The 18,817-nt window shown below is 36.0% G+C and overlaps 1 protein-coding gene across 2 annotated transcripts in view; it reads right to left on the bottom strand.

Annotated features, from left to right (window-relative positions):
- LOC118192014 (hemocytin-like) overlaps positions 1 to 18,817 on the bottom strand; it is a 342,722-nt gene that overhangs the window by 27,482 nt on the left and 296,423 nt on the right. For both annotated transcript variants that reach the window (XM_085819309.1, XM_085819312.1), the window contains exons 64-66: positions 16,354 to 16,555; positions 3,506 to 3,847; positions 67 to 435 (exon numbers count right to left, since the gene is read on the bottom strand). In XM_085819309.1, the coding sequence (XP_085675435.1) occupies positions 67 to 435; positions 3,506 to 3,847; positions 16,354 to 16,555 (913 nt within the window). The remainder of the gene's footprint in view (positions 1 to 66; positions 436 to 3,505; positions 3,848 to 16,353; positions 16,556 to 18,817) is intronic.

The raw sequence follows: 18,817 nt of genomic DNA, 5'->3' as shown, positions 1-18,817 counted from the left end.
AAATACTTCATTCTCACTGAAGGAAAATGATTAGTAATATAGGCGGGAAAAGAAGAGCTTACTTACTACACTGGTAGGCATCGCAGCAAGTATTTACCGCTTTAATCAGTTTTTCTAACTTTTCATTTTCATTGCATATGGGAGGTTCAGGACATTCAGTAACTGTGCAGCGAGTCGACAGATCTTCCAAGCATTTGCATTGTTCACATGGTCCTACATTCCAAGCATCACCAACAATGTGACCCAAAGCATCGCAAGTCTCGCAGAGGATAGAATCGATGCATTTGCCTTGCTTCAATACTTGACCTTCTGGGCAGGTACAAGTATAAAGCGGCATGAGGTCACAGTCATCTGCATCGTAATCCTTGTAATTGTCGCAGGTTTTGGGACAGGCTGAAGTGCACTCGAAATGCATGCCTTCCGGGCACGAACTTTCTGAAAGTAAGACAGGAAAAGAATTACTTTTACAGCAATTCAGCTTAAACGTATCAAAGAATTTCAAGTTCCTCCAGGTCTCTATTATATGCATGTTGTACTAATGACTTTAAACTAGATTGCTTGTAGGGTTTATATTTATTTTAACTAACATTTATTTTAAGTTTAAACTATCTTTCCTGTCAAGCCTTACTTTGCCCTGGAACTGCCAATGCCAGAGTATGTAAATTTTTAGTAGAACGCGCAAGGATTCAAATTATCAGCGGAAGTATTCTGAGTTAAATAGAAAGGAAACGAGTTCGAAGTGTGCTTTTCTTACTTCACGAGCGCAGAGGTAGTTAGTCAGAAATTGAAGAACCACGCGTTTCGGCCTGTGTGCTTGCCTAGGCAAATTGTTAATCTTTCAACGTGATTCAGAGTTTGCTGAAGTATCAGCGGTATTGTAAAACGCGGTGAGGTTAGTTACGTTTAGAGAGCCTCGTAGCTAGTGACTTGTTAGTATCTCGTTTAGTTTCTTATTTTTATTTTACCGCCGGGTCGGCGTAGTTTGTGAGCGTCAAGAGCACGCATTTGTAATTTCTAAAGTTAAATAAAAAGGGACTTAAACCCTTCTCAAGACTTTGTCTAGAAGGCGGAAGTTGTCGTTTGTGTGAAATTACGCATAAATCTTGGAAAATGAACTTTATAACATGAAAATATTTAGAACCAAGGAGAGAATTATACACAAATACAACGTACGATGACAGAGGGATACACAGTTTTAAAACAAAACTAAGGATTTGTAAGATTTTAAATACATACACGTATTTACTATGCCATAAAATCCTCAACTTGGAAATAATGCATTAAGTTTCAATGTATAAAACTCTATATGTGCTCAATAATATCACGCTCTATGCGCTGTTATGTAAACAACTGGATTTCGGAGAAAGGTATAATTAGAAGTGTGATAGACCGAGCTGTAATTAATATCTATAGCGCTTTAGATCACCTCTTTTAAAGGGTGTTGGAAACCCCTATACGGACAGTGTTAAATAGATCATTTTCGATGTACCTTTGCTCAAAATCTGTTGTAGATACACGCTTGAAATTTTTTGTGTAATTAAAGTATACCTATCTGATTATACCGAAATGAGCTTTTGAAACATTTTGAATTTTAGAGTAATTTACAGAATATTTTGTTAGGCATAGTAAAATTTAGGCCTTTCTCACACAAAAAAATTTAAAAAAATCTTTTATTTCTTACTTTATGACAAAAAGCTCATTTCAGTAAATAATAGGAAACATAATAAATAACCCATAAAAAGTTTATATACCTGTGAGCAGTAGTAGTTCCTGAGAAAAGGTACATCGAGTATAAAAATATCACGTTTCGAGAAAAACGCGTTTTTATGTAAAACTCCTCATTTATCACAGCATTCGGTGACAAATTAAAACTAGATTTTTTATAGTTATAATTTCCATAGAGATTAAAGAATGGTATTTTTAGAAAGCTAAAAGTGTAGAGAATCTGCAAATGCAAAAATTCGAAATCACCATTTTTTAAAGATTTTTGGCTTCTTAGAAAGATGTGAAATATGAATGACCAGAGAAAAATATCAACATTCCATATATATTCTTAGAAGTTTCTACTTATGTAAATCAAGTAGTATACTTAACTTACAGGCATGTATTGAGTCGATATTTATATTGATATTATATTGATTTATAATGATGTCTCTCGCATAACGATCATAATCCATTCCACTATAGCATTCGTTACACGATACAAAGCTTCCCGTAGTTTTTGATAGAAATCATTTTAACAAGAACTCTGTTCTGATCCAAAATCGCAAAACACCATAAAAATTTCAGAGAATATTCAAAACGCCACTAATACCGTAAATGCTAGGAATTAGCTAATTTATTAGTTCTAAACATTTTTTCATACATTGTGTAAGCATACTGTGTCACGGTTTCTTCTGCAAGTGGATGGTTTCGGCGTTTTTAGTAAGTACAGTTTTCAGGAAGTTACCTAACATGGTTTTGAAATGATTCAAAATGATCTTCCTTTCCGTAAGTTGATTTCGAAGTACTGCCTGGCACTCTCACTGAAGAGATAAAATATTCTAATCATCTTAGCTTACTAGGATGTAACTGCTCGGCTGTGATATGAACATATTCCCTTTTCCAGTTTAATGAATTTTTGCTTTCAAATTATAGAATCAGTTTAATCTTCACTTCTTCAGAAGGTCTTTAAGAGTTGCAATAGGATGGACGTTTTTGTTCTTCTTTTCATCACTAGAGGGGAAGAGAACTTATTTCTGGGCTCTTTTGTGCTGAAGAGTGCTTTAGTAGTAATATAACATTCAGAAATATGTTTATTTGCCTCTCCTTTGCCTATACTCATTATTTCTGATATTAATGCGCTATTGGAACAGAAATAAAACAAATTTAATTCTGCATTTACTGTGCAAGGAAATTCGCGGGTAGGTCGCAATATATGGTATTTTTGGGTCTGTGCACACATTTGCCGTGCGGGGCATTGGTTATGTGAGTCATTTACTATGTGAGGCACAGTGAAGACAGCTTGTTATGAAGACAGTCCAGTCGAAGCGGGTGAATAATTTTGCCTGGTAAGATAATAAACGTGGCATTGCATACGCTGCATAGAGCTTTAATATAAAGATTTTGGATCAAATGCAGTCTAATGACCGATTTCACAAAATTACACTTACATTATAAGTCAACTAAGCAAAGTAAATAAATTTAAAGCAAATTCCACGCGTTTCCATTACAAAATTCTCAAATTTTTAAGTTCCTGTTTCAGACGCATTGCTTTATATGATTAACAATATAAATGACTATATCATCCTAATAGAAATAACTGCATTAAATAAATAATAACTGCATTTGTCAGTGTCAAAACTAACGGAAAATCATATTTTTCAGGTATTAGAACAATTTTAAGACTTCTTCGAAAAGGAAACTGAGATTTAAACCGAGTTATACTTTCTAGTTAGACTGAGTGTCCATCATCCTTAGAAAGATGTCTAATGGGATAAGAAATGGACTGAAATTGTAAACTTACCGCATCCACTGAGTTTTAACCATTCCACAAGCGAGATACCCTTTTCACAGCATTGCTCAGCATACTGAAATTTGGATCTGCACATCGAGGCCTCCGGTTTTTGGCTGTAAGTTACATCGTTCTGACACGATGCCGAGTAAAGAGTTGGGTCCATGAGAATCTCACAAGGGCTGGCAGTGAAGTTGCAGATATCCGGTGGCGGTTCTGGCACAATTATGCGTTCCAGCTTACAACTATCCTTTGTCTTTTCTTGCAGCCAACTGTAACCGAAATCTTCGATATCTTCTGTCACATACCCATTTCGATGGTACAGGTCATCGGACTGAATGAAATTGCACACTCCTGAAGAATTGAGGAAAAAAGATGTGAAAAATAAGCATTTTAATTGAAAATAAATTAGAAGGCCTAGATTACATTTCACATCTACTTCTCAATAAGATAGACTCTTACTGTATAAAGCAGATCATTGTCTTAAAAAATAATTTCCTCAATAACTCGACAAAAAGTAAACACAAGAACTAGCTGGTACGCACAGCTTATGTTTACGCAAACGAAAGTGTTGGACTTACACGTAGGAAAAAAATAAGAAATAGTTATAGCACTAATGACTTCAAGTTCAAAGAAACTGTTCTAGAGGAAAGATTTATAACAAGTTCCTCAGTTGTAAATTTAGCCTTCAGAAGGTTATGCAGTCTTATTTATTGGTAACAGGGGATATTAAATTAGGCCAGCTCTCATAAATAGTAACCCAAAGAGAAGTGGCTGCATTATTAAAGGGTAACGCTAAAAATGTTGCCTCAAAGCAATAATTCTAATCCAAATGATGGCAAAATGAGCTCTCTACCTTATCCAGCCCTGCCCATCTATTTATATTACAGTTTGCAAATTACTCTAGTTTTATTTAATTTATCTTTCAGACATCTGGAGCAGTAATCTTCAATTGCTGATTTCGGCAGCGTTCAGTTCCACACTCATTAAGCAAACACCCAATTTTTCACGAGTCGTAGGTCTTTATCTACATTCCTAGTTGGCTTTCAACTGAGGAATGACGATCTGTGTACATGTGGTGCTTCCGGAAATATGGATCACTACATCTTTAACTGCGAACAAACTCAGAGTTGAAAACACACATCCACAATAATCTGAGAGCTTCGGAAGACAGTACCATTAAAAATCCAGAAGCTCAGATGAAAATCTCCGAGTTTTTTGGCATTACTTTCTTCCTTTATTAAGACGAGGCCTTGGGATGCCTACAATAGAATATAGTATATATTCAAAAGCATTACACATACAAATGCGACTCATATTTAAAAATTACAGCAAACTAACCAAATTTGTATAACAAGAGTGTGATTGGTGCGTTATTCGTAAAAAATTGCAATTGTGGTTGTTTCTGCAATTGGCTGCTGATTCCAAGGACTTTGTCATCCAAAGGACAGGGCACCTCTTCTAAGTTCGTCGATACCTGAACGATGAACTTACGCATCACTAATTTGGGCGTGTTGGTGAGGATCACTGTTCCATTCGTTAACAGGTCACTTGATTTAACGCCTTGCGCCTTCTTCCTTTGAGGGGCACATTAAGAACCTCGTTCATGTATCTCCACTATCAAAATCATTAGAAGAGCTCAGGGAATGGATCAATGTTGCAGTGATGACCAATTGACAGGATGATGCTAGAAAATGTGTGGAACAAGTTTAACTACCGCCTGGACGTGTGTTGTGTGACGCACGCAGAGGGTGCACCTAGAACTTTTCTAGAACGTATAGAAAACTTGGTGAGCTTGCGGTTGCATATCACTCATATTTGCATGTGTAATACTTTTGAATATATAGCGTGCCGCCCAACCAGGATAGTGGTGAGCGACACTGACTGCCGTAACAAAGGGCTCGGGTTCGAATACTGGAGAAGGCATGGATGTAATGTATAGTATATGTGCGGCATGGGGCGTGGCCTTCGAGATAACATGGCCTGGTTAGCTGCGAGTGACGTCACGAAAGGCGTCTGATCCTTCCGTGACTTTCTTTGCTTTAGATTTGAATGCGAGCGTTTCGTTCGATGTTTAGAGTGTTTTGTTTTTAATAATGCATAATGATTAAATTTCCAGAGACTTGACGGGAAAATGTATATAAAAGGTCGTATATTCATTTGCAGTTAAGATTAATAACTTAATAAATATTATTTTTTAAGAAATATTCACGAAATTTTCTATGCCATGTTTTAGGTTATCTTGTGCATTTTTTTTTACACTGTATTGTAATAATTCGTTAGGATACACTCAAAAAAGAAAGTTTTGAAATAAGGAAATAAAAAGGCTGTTATTTATTAACATAAAAATGTCTTTACAGTTGGAGAAGGAGAGAAATGAAAAGATTTAGAAATATAAATAATTCACTAACAAAAGTAAATATAATTTAGCAAATTAAAAGACATAAAAAATTATTTTTCCTTAAAACTATAAATATTTCAGGTCTTCCAAACATTATGAAAATACATTTTTAATTCATTTAAATTACTATCTAATAAAATGAAAAGCAGTTCAAAAGCCACAGAAAAAATTTAAACCTCAAAACTTTGTAAATTAAATAAATTACAATTTTGCTGCAACATTACAGAAAACGAATAATTTCCACATATTTATATGTTATCTATAGCAATAATTATAATAATATTTACATTATTACTTATATGTAGATGCATAATAAATAATATATTTACAAATAAAAGCCATCCATAAAATATTCCACAAAAGCGTAAAATTTAATAAATTGGCTAACGAAAACCTCAAAACAACTATACATAGAACAAACCATCATTTCTGTCTAATTAGCAAATACTGTGCAAGTTGTACTAGTATAATGAAGCAATAATTAATCGCAATTGATAATTTATTTTGAAAATTATGAAGTATTATCAAATAATAAGGAAACAGCAAAAGGATTAATAAATTTAAATGTAAAAGATACATTATTGAAAATATATTTGAACTGCATCATATTTAGTACACTATTTTTAAAAAATAAAACAATGTCATTAACATACTCATATCTTTTCCATCACGTATTCTTGACTTTTTTAAGTTTCCTTTCATCGATTTTTGTATGCATATTATTTTGAAGAACTTTAGTATAATTGTTTAAACAAATATTTGGAATGGTGCTCATTATTTTTTTAATCTGCTAGAAAATGGAATTCCACACATTAAACAAGTTTCATGAACATCAAACATGTTAATGTTTTGTACATATATATCGGTAAGTTTGACCAGTAAAGAATGTTGTTCAACTTCTTTACTGGTTCTGTAAGGATTTTAAGTTTTACTAACGTTTATTTTATTTTAAATCTTTACTATCACTTCTTATTTTCTACTTCCGGCCAGAATTATAAGCGTGAAGGTTTCTATGCAAAGTTTGTCTGGCGAACGCCAAGTACTTAAGTTGTGGCTTTTTGCCAAGCAAGAAAGAGAGGAAGCAGTAAGTCAACGCAGGCCGCTTACCTTAGAAGTTACGCAGTTGCTGTTCGCCTTCCAGGCCAGAGGTTTTAATCCTCTTGATAAATTAAACGTATTGTAGTGTTCACAGTCTCTGTGCTACATACGCTTCCTGTTATTATAAGGCCAATCTTCCACGTGTATTATTCTAAAGTTAAATTAGAGTTTAGTTTTATTTTTATACTTTTTTACGTTAGACCCCGAGTGGAGGGTCAGTGTATTCCGAAGTACGGAAGTTATTGTATATAGAAAAAAATAAAAGGTTTTGTATACCCTTCGTCTGTATCCTGTCTACTTACCACAATTAGTGAACATAGCTTTAGTAAGCTCTCTGTTCCGAGTCAGGTCCTTGTATGTTCCCAAAGAAGGTTAGAAGGAACATTGAACCTGATAGTGGCGCCCAACGAAGAAGAATAACCATGGCCGAGTTTCAAGAAGAACCTGTGCTGCCTGCAGAAACGGCTCAGAATCCAGAAATGCCAGCTGCCGCCCTGAAAGGATTCGGTTACATCGTCCAGACCATGCGCGCTTCGATGAAACCAGAAGCAACGTTTAATGGAAACTCACCGGTAACCAGTTTTTTGGAAAAATTGGATGACCACTTCATGCTCTACCCCGTGCACGAGTTTCAAAAAGTTACCTTAGCTACCAGCGCTTTGAGGGGCCAAGCGCTTAACTGGTTCAAATGTATCGGCAGAAGTCTCTTGGGTCAAGCAGGAAGTCCCACCTATACTTACGAAAATTTCAAGACTGCCCTACTAAAAGCCTTCCCTGTTGTAAGGGATCGTGCGAAATTAGAAACGGAACTTTTTAGTATATATCAACAAAGAATCGAAAACATCTCGAGCTTTATTTTAAGAAAAATTCACGTTTTGAAGCTCTTGTATGGAAACCATCCGGATCCTGAAATAATTCAAGTGATTTTGCCGAGTTTACTACCCGACTTTATTGAATTAAGAAATCCGACTACACTGGAAAAGTTATTTGAGCTAGCAATCCAGTTTGAAAGTAGAAGAACGGCGGACATCGAAAGAAGACGCCAATATCAGCAGCGAAACCAATTTGGTACGCCAAGACTACAGCAAACTCAAGCATACGGCTACGGAGAAAAAGCGAATCAGTGGGCAAGGAAACCCGAGCATTCAAAAACAGCCGGCGAACGTCGACAGTTCAATAGCAACCCAGGAAAAAAGTCTCAAGGCCAGGGGAAAAAGAAGGAAAGCACGGAAAGGAAAAATAATTTAAACTAAAACGGATTTCTGCTGACGAGAGGGTGCGGAAATCCGAAGGCCACGAAAACCTCTCTTCCTACAAGTTAAATACAGTAATGGTGAAAAATTTGACTCTTCCGAAGATTGAAGTCTTGGTGAATAATATCCCGGCCACCGCACTCCTGGATACCGGCGCGCAGTGTTCCTATGTGGCAGAAGTCTTTTTTAGAAAGTATTTTCGCAAATACCGCATATATAATGCGGATAATACGACAGTATTAGCGGCGCAAGGAGAACAATGTAAGTGCGTAGGTAAAGTACCTTTGTATATCCGTATCAAGGACGAACAAGTAAAGGTGATGTTTTTTATAGTAAAGAATTTGCAAGCACATTTGATCTTAGGAATAGACTTTCTTTCAGGCGCACAAGCTACACTGGATTTTAATGAAGCGTCCCTTAAGCTGACAATGAAACCAGTGCGTGTAGAAAAGACTGAACCGCCAAGGTTAAATCTTGACCACCTGCCTAATGACAAGCAAGATAGAATCCGACAAGAGGTAAGTGAATTTGCTTCGTTATTTAGTGATATTCCAGGATTTACTCAGGTTACTAACCATAGTATTGATACCGGAGATGCATTGCCAGTTCGTCAAAAACCATACCGGTATGATAAGAATAAGGAAAAAATTATAGAATGGCATATTACCGATATGCTACGTAAAAAGATCATAACGCCCATCTCAAGTAGTTATGCTAGCCCGGTGGTTTTATGTAAGAAAAATAATGATTATCCTTTGGAGCATCCAAAAAGGTGGAGATTCGCTATTGATTACCGTAAATTAAATTCCATAACGAAATATCCGGTATATCCGTTGCCGATCATAGAAGAAATTTTAAGGAACATAAAATCAACCAAATTTATGACGACTTTAGACTTAACGACTGGTTATTTTCAAATAGGGGTGAGGCCTGAGGACGTGCCTAAGACTGCTTTTATAACCAAGTCTGGCACTTATGCATTTTTGCGTATGCCGTTTGGCCTTTCAGGGGCCCCAGCAACATTTCAGCGATGCATGGACATTGTGTTAAGACCTGTTCTTGGAAAGACCACATTTATCTATTTAGACGATATCATTATTACTAGTGATAATCTCGACCAACATGTACAGGATCTATGACAGGTGTTTTCTTTATTAAATGAGGCCGGTCTAAAAGTTAATGTCGAAAAGTGCAAATTTGCAGCCCCTGAATTAAAATATTTAGGTTACAAAATATCTCAAAAAGGGATCGAGACAGACGTATCAAAAATAATCGCTGTACAAAAGTACCCGACTCCAAACACGGCAAAGAAGCTCTCTTCTTTTCTAGGACTTTGTTCATATTATAGGTCCTTTATAAAAGATTTTGCGGCTATCGCTGAGCCATTGTTAAAATTAAAAAGGAAAAAGGCAAGATTCTCGTGGACGGCCGAAGCCAATAGTGCTTTCGAAAAATTAAAACAAGCATTAACGCAAGCCCCTGTGTTAAAATTTCCTGAAAAGGATGAAAATTTAGAAATTTCAGCGGATGCTTCGGATTATGCGATAGGAGCGGTACTTTCGCAAAATCAGCAGCCCGTGGCATTTTTTAGCCGAACTTTAAATCAAACACAAAGAAATTATTCCGCGACCGAGAGAGAGGCACTTGCAGTTCTGTTAGCAGTGCAAAAGTTCCGAGGCTATTTTGGAAAGGCGCCGATAACAGTATACTCTGATCATGCGGCGGTAACTAGATTGTACTCAGGGAAAAATTTATCCACAAGGTTAATAAGATGGGCACTCAAGCTGCAAGAATATAATCTGGTAATCAAGCATACCCTCGGAAAGGAAAATATCGTAGCAGATGCCCTATCACGAATTAAATTAGACGAACAGGGTAATACCGTAAAAGTTGCAATGCTTACAGCGTGTACAATAAATTCCCGAGAAACTGTAATAACAGAACTGGGTAAGGATCCTGAGTTTGGAAGTAATTATGAGTATTTGAAGGATCCTGAAAATTTTAGCCACCAAGATATTGTGGCGATAAGAAATAGGGCGGCCCATTACGAACTAATAGATGGTCTATTATTCTACACAAAAACTACGAATTCCAACAACGAATTTCGACCTGTTATCCCAGCTAGTCTTAGATTAAATATCCTGCATGAGCTCCATGACAGCCCTTTAGCTTCTCATGCTGGTATTCGAAAAACTATCCAACGCGTACGCGAGGCAGTCTACTTTCCTGAACTGCAAAAGTTAACAAGGGCGTATGTCCAGTCCTGCGCAACATGTCAAGCCGTTAATTATATTAATTTCCGCCCGGCCGGGTTTCTAAATAGTATTAAATCCGAATTTCCAAATGAAATAATTGGCATCGATTTATTGGGCCCTTTCCCAAAAAGTCAGTTAAATAAAAGTCGCTATCTCCTTGTTATGGTTGATCATTTTAGTAAATGGACCGAAATTGTTCCCTTAAAACGAGCCTCCGCGAAATTGGTTACCGATCCTATTTTAAATAAATATATTTTAAAATACGGGGCGGACCTAAAAGTTATATCGGATAATGGTCCTCAATTTGTAAGTAATATATTTGAAGACATGTGCCAAAAACTGGGCATACGTCATTTAAAAATGGTCCCGTATCGGCCGCAATCAAATATAGCGGAATGGGTCAACAGAAATATAGTGAAAATTATCCGTAGTTATGTTAAAAATTTTCATAAAAGCTGGGATAACTATGTCAATGAATTTGCTTTCGCCCTTAGGACCGCAAAACAGGATACAACGGGCAAAACTCCTGCTGAGTTATTCTAGGCAGAAAGATTATAACACCGTTAGATAAACTATTTTATGTGCAACAAAGAGCCCCAGAATTTAAAATGGGTGATATAGAAAAACTAATAAAATAAGCAAAAAAGAATACGGAAGTAGCACAAAGAAAACAGAAATTATATTATGATTTGAAACGACGGGGAGTAACTTATAAAGTAGGGGATGAAGTTTTAAAAATTAAGCATTCACTTTCTTCAGCACCAGAAGATAAAACTGCCAAATTTTTTCCACGATTTGAAGGACCATATGTTATAGAAAAATAACTCACGCTGTTGTAGGGTTAAAACCCAGAAATGGTGAAACCTGTTCCGCAAACATTGATCAAATCAAGCCCTACTTCGATCGTAATAAAATGCAAATCTTTTCAGATCTTTTGCAGGATCCGGCACGGCAGACACCGCAGGTACAAGTTCCAGAGGTGAAAAAACGACAAGTACAAGGGCAAGCCAATGAGAGACAGAAGCAAGTGAAAAGAAAATTGCCCCGCGGAAAAATGGAAGGTAACAAGAAAAAGAAGCCGTTCCACCGTCCAGAAAACAGAGTTCACGAACACCCCCGGAATGAAGAAGGGAGAAGGACGACGTATGTGAAGAGGACCAGGAGAAATGACGGCAACTATAACCCGGCTTTAAAACGGAAGATCTACTCATCCGACAGAACTCTCCGCAGCAAAAGTCGCCGAACTGCGGAAGGGCCATCAGCGGCGGAGGAAAAAGTACAAGAAAAATTTGAACGGCCAACAACGAGGTCCAAGCAGGATCACGACAGAAGTTTCCCGGTTCCGCCAAGACCAGCTGCCATCAAACGGCAAAGACCACAAGCAGAGGAGAAAAGGAAAGTATTCAAGGGTGGCCGTACTGGTAAAAAAAGGAAGCTTCCAGAGGAAAGCACTGAAGGGCGAGCCCGTACAAGAAGGAGGATAAACCAAGCTAGTATCTGCACTACCTTTAAAGACTGGGCCCAGAAAAGGATGTCCGAATATTACAAAGATAAGTAAAATTTTATGTTACTTTGCAAACTTAAGTTAATCTTTCATTCTTACTGCAAGTGGCAGATTTCAAGAAGTTTTACCTCATGCGAGGTCTACCTTTATCGCCAAAAGGGCGAGAAATGAGTTGTGACCGATTTTCGTATTATGTTTTTAAATTACTCGTGCGTAAAACTAAAGTTGATGTAGAATAGCGTTGTGTAAAGACTTAAATATTGTAAAAAGTTATTGTATAAATTTTATTTAAAACATTCTAGCAAGAAAGAAGTTTTAGTCTGAAAGACTTTTTGAAATGTAGTATTATTTCAATGTAGAAAGAATTGGCACTTGCTTTGAAAAGAATAGAAGTTAACAATGTACTACTAATGTATGTTTTCAAATGTGTAAAATTAACGGCATGTTGATATGTTCTTAGATACATGTGAACTGTTATTTTAAATGTAAAGAAATACCGTGATATGGTAAAATTGAAAGTAATGTTAAAAATTTGTTATTCGTGTGACTGTAAAGATTAAATCATGGCGAATATGTGGTAAAGGTTGAATGATGTAGTTAGGCTCTCTGACGCTACACTTTAGAGTTAGCCACTTTTAGAATAGTACCTCAGGGTTTAGAGTTGAAAGTAGGGTGTGTTAAGAGGTCTCGTTATGTTGAATTTTAACACGTTAGTGTTTTGATTGTAGGAGGAAGTGTGGCACACGTAGACAGAAACACATTCGTGTTTGGTGTTTTTTTACAACACATGTCAGAGAGCACGGGGAGAGATAATTAAAATAGTCATGAATGAAATAAGAATGTTAAGAGAAGTATATTCTATATGTTATTTGCAATGTCATTGTGTAACATTTCATTAAACTAGTTTTCCTTCCAGATCTCTGGAAGGAACCAGAATTGAATAAAGCTCCTGTTTAGATGCAGTACAGATGAAAAAAAGATTGTTGTATATCCTGGGAGCTGCTATTGTAACAAATTTCTTTCTTTTAAATTTTCTAGTTTCTAGAGAAGTTATGTTGTAAAAGATTGGCCTCTCGTTAGTTTCTAGAGCTAAAAGTTTTCAACAAGGTCGTTTTAGACCTCAGTTTCAAACTAATTAACTCTGGCGGGAAGTATGTAAGGATCTTAAGTTTTACTAACGTTTATTTTATTTTAAATCTTTACTATCACTTCTTATTTTCTACTTCCGGCCAGAATTATAAGCGTGAAGGTTTTTATGCAAAGTTTGTCTGGCGAACGCCAAGTACTTAAGTTGTGGCTTTTTGCCAAGCAAGAAAGAGAGGAAGCAGTAAGTCAACGCAGGCCGCTTACCTTAGAAGTTACGCAGTTGCTGTTCGCCTTCCAGGCCAGAGGTTTTAATCCTCTTGATAAATTAAACGTATTGTAGTGTTCACAGTCTGTGTGCTTCATACGCTTCCTGTTATTATAAGGCCAATCTTCCACGTGTATTATTCTAAAGTTAAATTAGAGTTTAGTTTTATTTTTATACTTTTTTACGTTAGACCCCGAGTGGAGGGTCAGTGTATTCCGAAGTACGGAAGTTATTGTATATAGAGAAAAATAAAGGGTTTTGTATACCCTTCGTCTGTATCCTGTCTACTTACCACAATTAGTGAACATAGCTTTAGTAAGCTCTCTGTTCCGAGTCAGGTCCTTGTATGTTCCCGAAGAAGGTTAGAAGGAACATTGAACCTGATAGTTCTTCTTTACTTTCAACTGTAACATTTTCATCTCCTAGATAAACTGCTATATCCATATGAAGCGATACGAAGATACTTTTCTCAATTTTAGGATGTGGATGAAAACTGAGCAATAAAATATAAATACCAGCAACAGATTTGTGTAAAATAATATTTGAAGTATCTGAAATATTTAATTTATTCGGTAACATAGAAGAAAAATTCTCAAATGATGCTATTTTGTTCTTTCTAAAAAATTCATTAAAAATATGCTTCTCCATCTTAGCTCTTTTTTCCTCCCTGCTCATCCTCTGAGGGGTTGGAATTTCAGATAAGTATTTTGGACAACCAGAAAAAATGCATGGGTAAGCATCGTTATTTAATTTAAGATGCCCTCTGAATAAAAGTACCTTCGTTTGTTGGTAAATAATCATAGCGAATAATATCATCTTTGCGAAAATGTTTTTCACACACAACGCTGCGATCACTTGGAATAAAAATTTTCCTTAAAATTCTTTTGATCCATAAATCCCGTTTTACTGTATCTTTTGCAAATTTGAATACTGATGCATATTTGTTGGTGCCATCGTATTTGGATTTGTATGCTGGAACGCAACATCGTGCAGGCATGATGAAGACAGCTCTACATAGACGTCGATCGTTATTCTTGTTAACAAATAAGTTAACTAGTAATCTCAATTTAAAAACGAAAATATCCTTAACAACATTACTTAAATTTAGCAATAAAAAAGACACGAATAATAAAACAATACAGCACGCAATCAACGTAATAAGAAGTCTTCGCTTGCAGTGTCCACACAATGCAGGGCGAAGGGGGAAAGTTCAGACGCCTTACGTGACGTCAAATCACGTGATTCTGCAGCTGACCAGGCCATCTAATCTCGAAGGCCACGCATGGGGACACTCTAAATTTGCGGCGAGCTGAAAGTCCTCTTGAGAGGTTGTTGGTAGGGGAAGAGGGGTGGGAGAGCCTCGGGCCCGCCCTCTGGTGTGCTCTCCTTCGAAACTGGGACGGGACTGAGCAAAGTCGTACTGCGACTTGTCTGGTGCTCAAGGCTCTTGCCAACGATAGGCGCAATCTTGCACTCCTTGCAACGTGGGCTTATTCTGATGCGCTTTTTAAAATTTACTATATTTATTTACCGTAGTGATACTCTGGCGCTAGGTTCACTTAACAGCTTTACATCTCATTCATTTTATAACTCAGGGAAAAAAAAAAATCTGAAGAAAAATTATCGAATCATTCATATATATTCTATCCAAATACTATAATAAATATAAAACGATGTATAAAAGAAATTAAACAAATAAAAAATAAATAGTTTTTCACAGACGATTCAGCGCTGCTTACCTATTGCGCATGCGCTACTCGTAAACATTCACTTCTGTCGAAACAAACTGGCGACAGTATTTTCTGCTCATATGAAACACTTATTTCCTCGAATTTCATTAGAAATGTATTTTTCATTCAACTAATTCAGTTCTCATTTCGCGGCAAGGCAAAAATAATAACAATAAAAAATAAAAAATAAAAAAAAAATTATCTTCGTTAAAAATTTAAAGATATAGAAAAACATAAAACCTTAAATACGGTTAAAAAAATTTTTTTTTTTTAATTTTCAATAAAAATTACAGTTTCTACGCAAAAAACAAGCAATTCAGCCAGCGGGCAAGAAGATAGATTTTTCGGCGCACAAAACCGAAAGTTTACTCTTGGTCTCACTCGGCAAAAAGACACTGAAAGCGTACAAACTGATTAATTTGTTGTGGACGCTATGCTGAATCAATATATGGGATAATTTAATAACTTAAGTGATAATTCCAAAATGGATTAAGCATAATTTAATTCGCTATAATAAAAAGAAGACGTTACTTTGTTCTTGCGAAGCTTAGTTTCTCTAGATTGGCAACAAAACCACTGTTCTGCTAAGTTTCAAATTTAAATAAATATGGCTGCTATGGTAAAAAAAAATTAGACCTAACCGCACTTAAATCACTTTTAAATTGTTGATAATTCTACAACTATAACATGCAGGTTAACTAAAGGCATAAAAACCTTAACCGGAAGATAAGAACATCATAATTCAATCTTTTTTAAAACAAAAAAATGCACAATTTACAAACATATAAAAATAAAGAAACTAAGCTCACTCAGCCGAGTAACATAGTGAATACATATAGTTATAAAATGCGAGATACATACATACGTACGCACTCACAGGAGCCACGAAAAAATCTCTCCTGAATCCCTAGATCAGTTTTATAATTCGTTTGGAGAAAAAGAGTCCTTTATTCTGTCCTTACGTACAGATGTCACGTAAAGGCATCGTTAAATTGCATTCGATAGCGGTCAAAATGGTTATTTCTGTTGAAATATGGTACCCGGAACTTTTTGTGATTACAATACTTCCTTTACTTTTTACAAGGAAGTAAAAATTGAAATCTTAACTGGTGAATGGTTAATTCCCTATTATCTCAGTCATAGTTTGTAATACATTATTCATAATCAGAGCAAAGCAAAGAAAGAAGTTAATGAAAATTATGTCCTAACAATGCAAATAGTGCAGTGCAATTTTTGTCCCAGCAATTTGTCCCTAGCGGTATACTTACCACAAAGTCCTTCTGTCTTGTTGAAGTAAAAGAAGGCAGGCAGTTCTATATTGAAACCATACATTTGATCGAAATAGCGTACAGCTAAATTGATCTCTTTGATATGAATGACGGTACTCTTGCCCGGGACAAAGGTGATACTTATTCCATCGTGTTCGAAAACAGAATCTATCTCACCAAGAGACATATCGTCCACGTATACCTGTACCAAGAAGAGAATCAGAATAAATTTACAGTTATTTTTAAGATTTGCTTTGCTTACGTTAAATAGATACAGAATGGCATTCAATAATAAAATTTTCCATTTTCCATTTATAAATTCATTTACAAATCTGTAAAATTTATAAAAACATAAATTTGGCATTCATTTATATAATTCATTTTTAAATACTCTAAAAATTATAATGGCATTTGTTTATAAATTCATTTATAAATAAATGCTTTTTCTTTCTTTCTTTCTTTTAAAGAAGATACTAATTTGAGATTTGAGATAATTAAAAAATATGTACCTGTCCTGATTGATAAGATTAAAGGGAATCTTAGCTAAGCAATACCGGATGCAAATTTTCCGGATACTAATCTATTGCGTGAGCTAAAATATCACTTACGTAGTCTACAAAATTTATTGACAAGGTTTTTTTTTTAAACAAATCCTAATCAAATTAAATTTTTGAGCATTTATTATTATGGGATTTTAACTTCTTTTCTCTATGTTTGGTTTGGCTTATTTAATAATTGTAAGGCACTCGAGGGCTATCTGCCTAAGGGAAGGGATGCCTTTGTGAAGACTTTCTAAGATAAACTGCCTCGTATATACGTTACACATGGGGAAAACCATGAAAACGCCCATGCAGCAGTCCGTTCGCCGGGATTCGAACACCGGATTAAATTTTCAAGTGTTCAGTGACTTTACGGCACGGCTGCTGATAAACTTGTTTTCCCTAAAATATCGTCTGTTTACGGATAGAATATTCTATGTAGTTAACCGTCTGTTTTGATCCAGCGACCATCTTCTGGCGTGGATTTAAAAACTGAGCGAAAGATTTCATGTAAATGACTGACATTAACTTGATTTTTTTTCAAACAAAGAATGAGAATTTAGCGCATTAGGAGTGAAATCGAATAACTGGTTTCTGATAGATAACTGTGTTCTGTTACACAATTTCCTTCTCGTCAAGTAATTTCTAGCATCACAATTATCAACCACCTATCTTATTTACCAGATCTGACACTCATTGACTACTATATATAAGGAATACCTAAGGGGAATATATAAGTCATTGTTTTAAAAGCACTAAAGAGGTTCAGGAAACTTAGATAACACTTATTAAACAACATTCCAAACGATCATTTCGTTCCACGAAAGAATCAAGCAGCTATAAGAACCTTTCAAGCATTGTATAGATTTACAAGGAGCGACTGTATGGTCCTCAAGGCTCTTGCCAACGACTGGAGCTATCTTGCACTCCTTGCCACGATGAATTTCGTGAGCTTGTTTTGATGTGACTGTCAGACAAGTGAGACGAGTCACAACAATAACACAACAACAAAGACTGGATATTAAAGACGAAGAAATATGAAACTGGTTTTGTTCGTTTTTCGATTTTGTGAGACTTGAAACCTAAAAACTTTATTTACGCTTTGTGCATTTATAACTGCACTGCTTTGTGAAAGTTTTTTAACTGAAATTTCTTGAGCATAATTTCAGATTCGACCTGAATGATCTTTATATAATGAAATCAGCAACCATTCACATGAATTTTTAGCTTGAAAATAAGTCATAAGGCGCTAAATTTGGCATTTAGAGAGACGAGGAATTTCTGAACTTTTCTGTTTCGCCAAAAACTGAACTATTTTCAGGATACCGTGGCAAAGTTTTCTGCTAAAAACATTGTAAGGTATTATCTCCCTGCTTTCAGCATGCCTCCATGGTGTAATTAGAAGCATACTCTATGCGTATTCGACATGTCAAAGGTACAAGTTCCAGAGAGGGCACTGCACATTTTTCAACTCTCCTGCTTCAAAAAATCCTAATGACTCTACAAGCGGCGACCGAACTAAAATGCGGTGGGGGATAATTCGTCACCGCCAGAATTTGGTTACTGGGTCCCCTAATCTCCAGTCGCCCTTTAAAAGGGGGGATATAAAGGGGGGATATTTTCTCTCTCCTTCTAGCATACTTTCGTGGTGTAATGATACACCACTCGATGCGTATTCCAGAGATCCAGGGTTCCAGTCCCAGCGAGGGCATTGCACATTTTTTACCTCTCTTGCTTAAAAAAAAAAGCCTGACTCTACAACATCATCCGCCGTGTTAATTAATGCGTTTTAGGAATTTTCGAATAAAAGTTTGTGTCGAAATTGTACTTTCTGTAATATTTTGAGAACAAAAAAGTACGCGTAAAAAGTTTACAGTGAAGGAATAAGGCTGCATTACACTTTTTATATCTGTGCTGTATGTGTG

Source organism: Stegodyphus dumicola, chromosome 1 (genome assembly GCF_044657685.1).
Source record: "Stegodyphus dumicola isolate Sdum_Otavi_A_Nest chromosome 1, ASM4465768v1".
Lineage (NCBI taxonomy): Eukaryota > Metazoa > Arthropoda > Arachnida > Araneae > Eresidae > Stegodyphus > Stegodyphus dumicola.
This window is presented reverse-complemented; position numbering and strand designations above follow the sequence as displayed.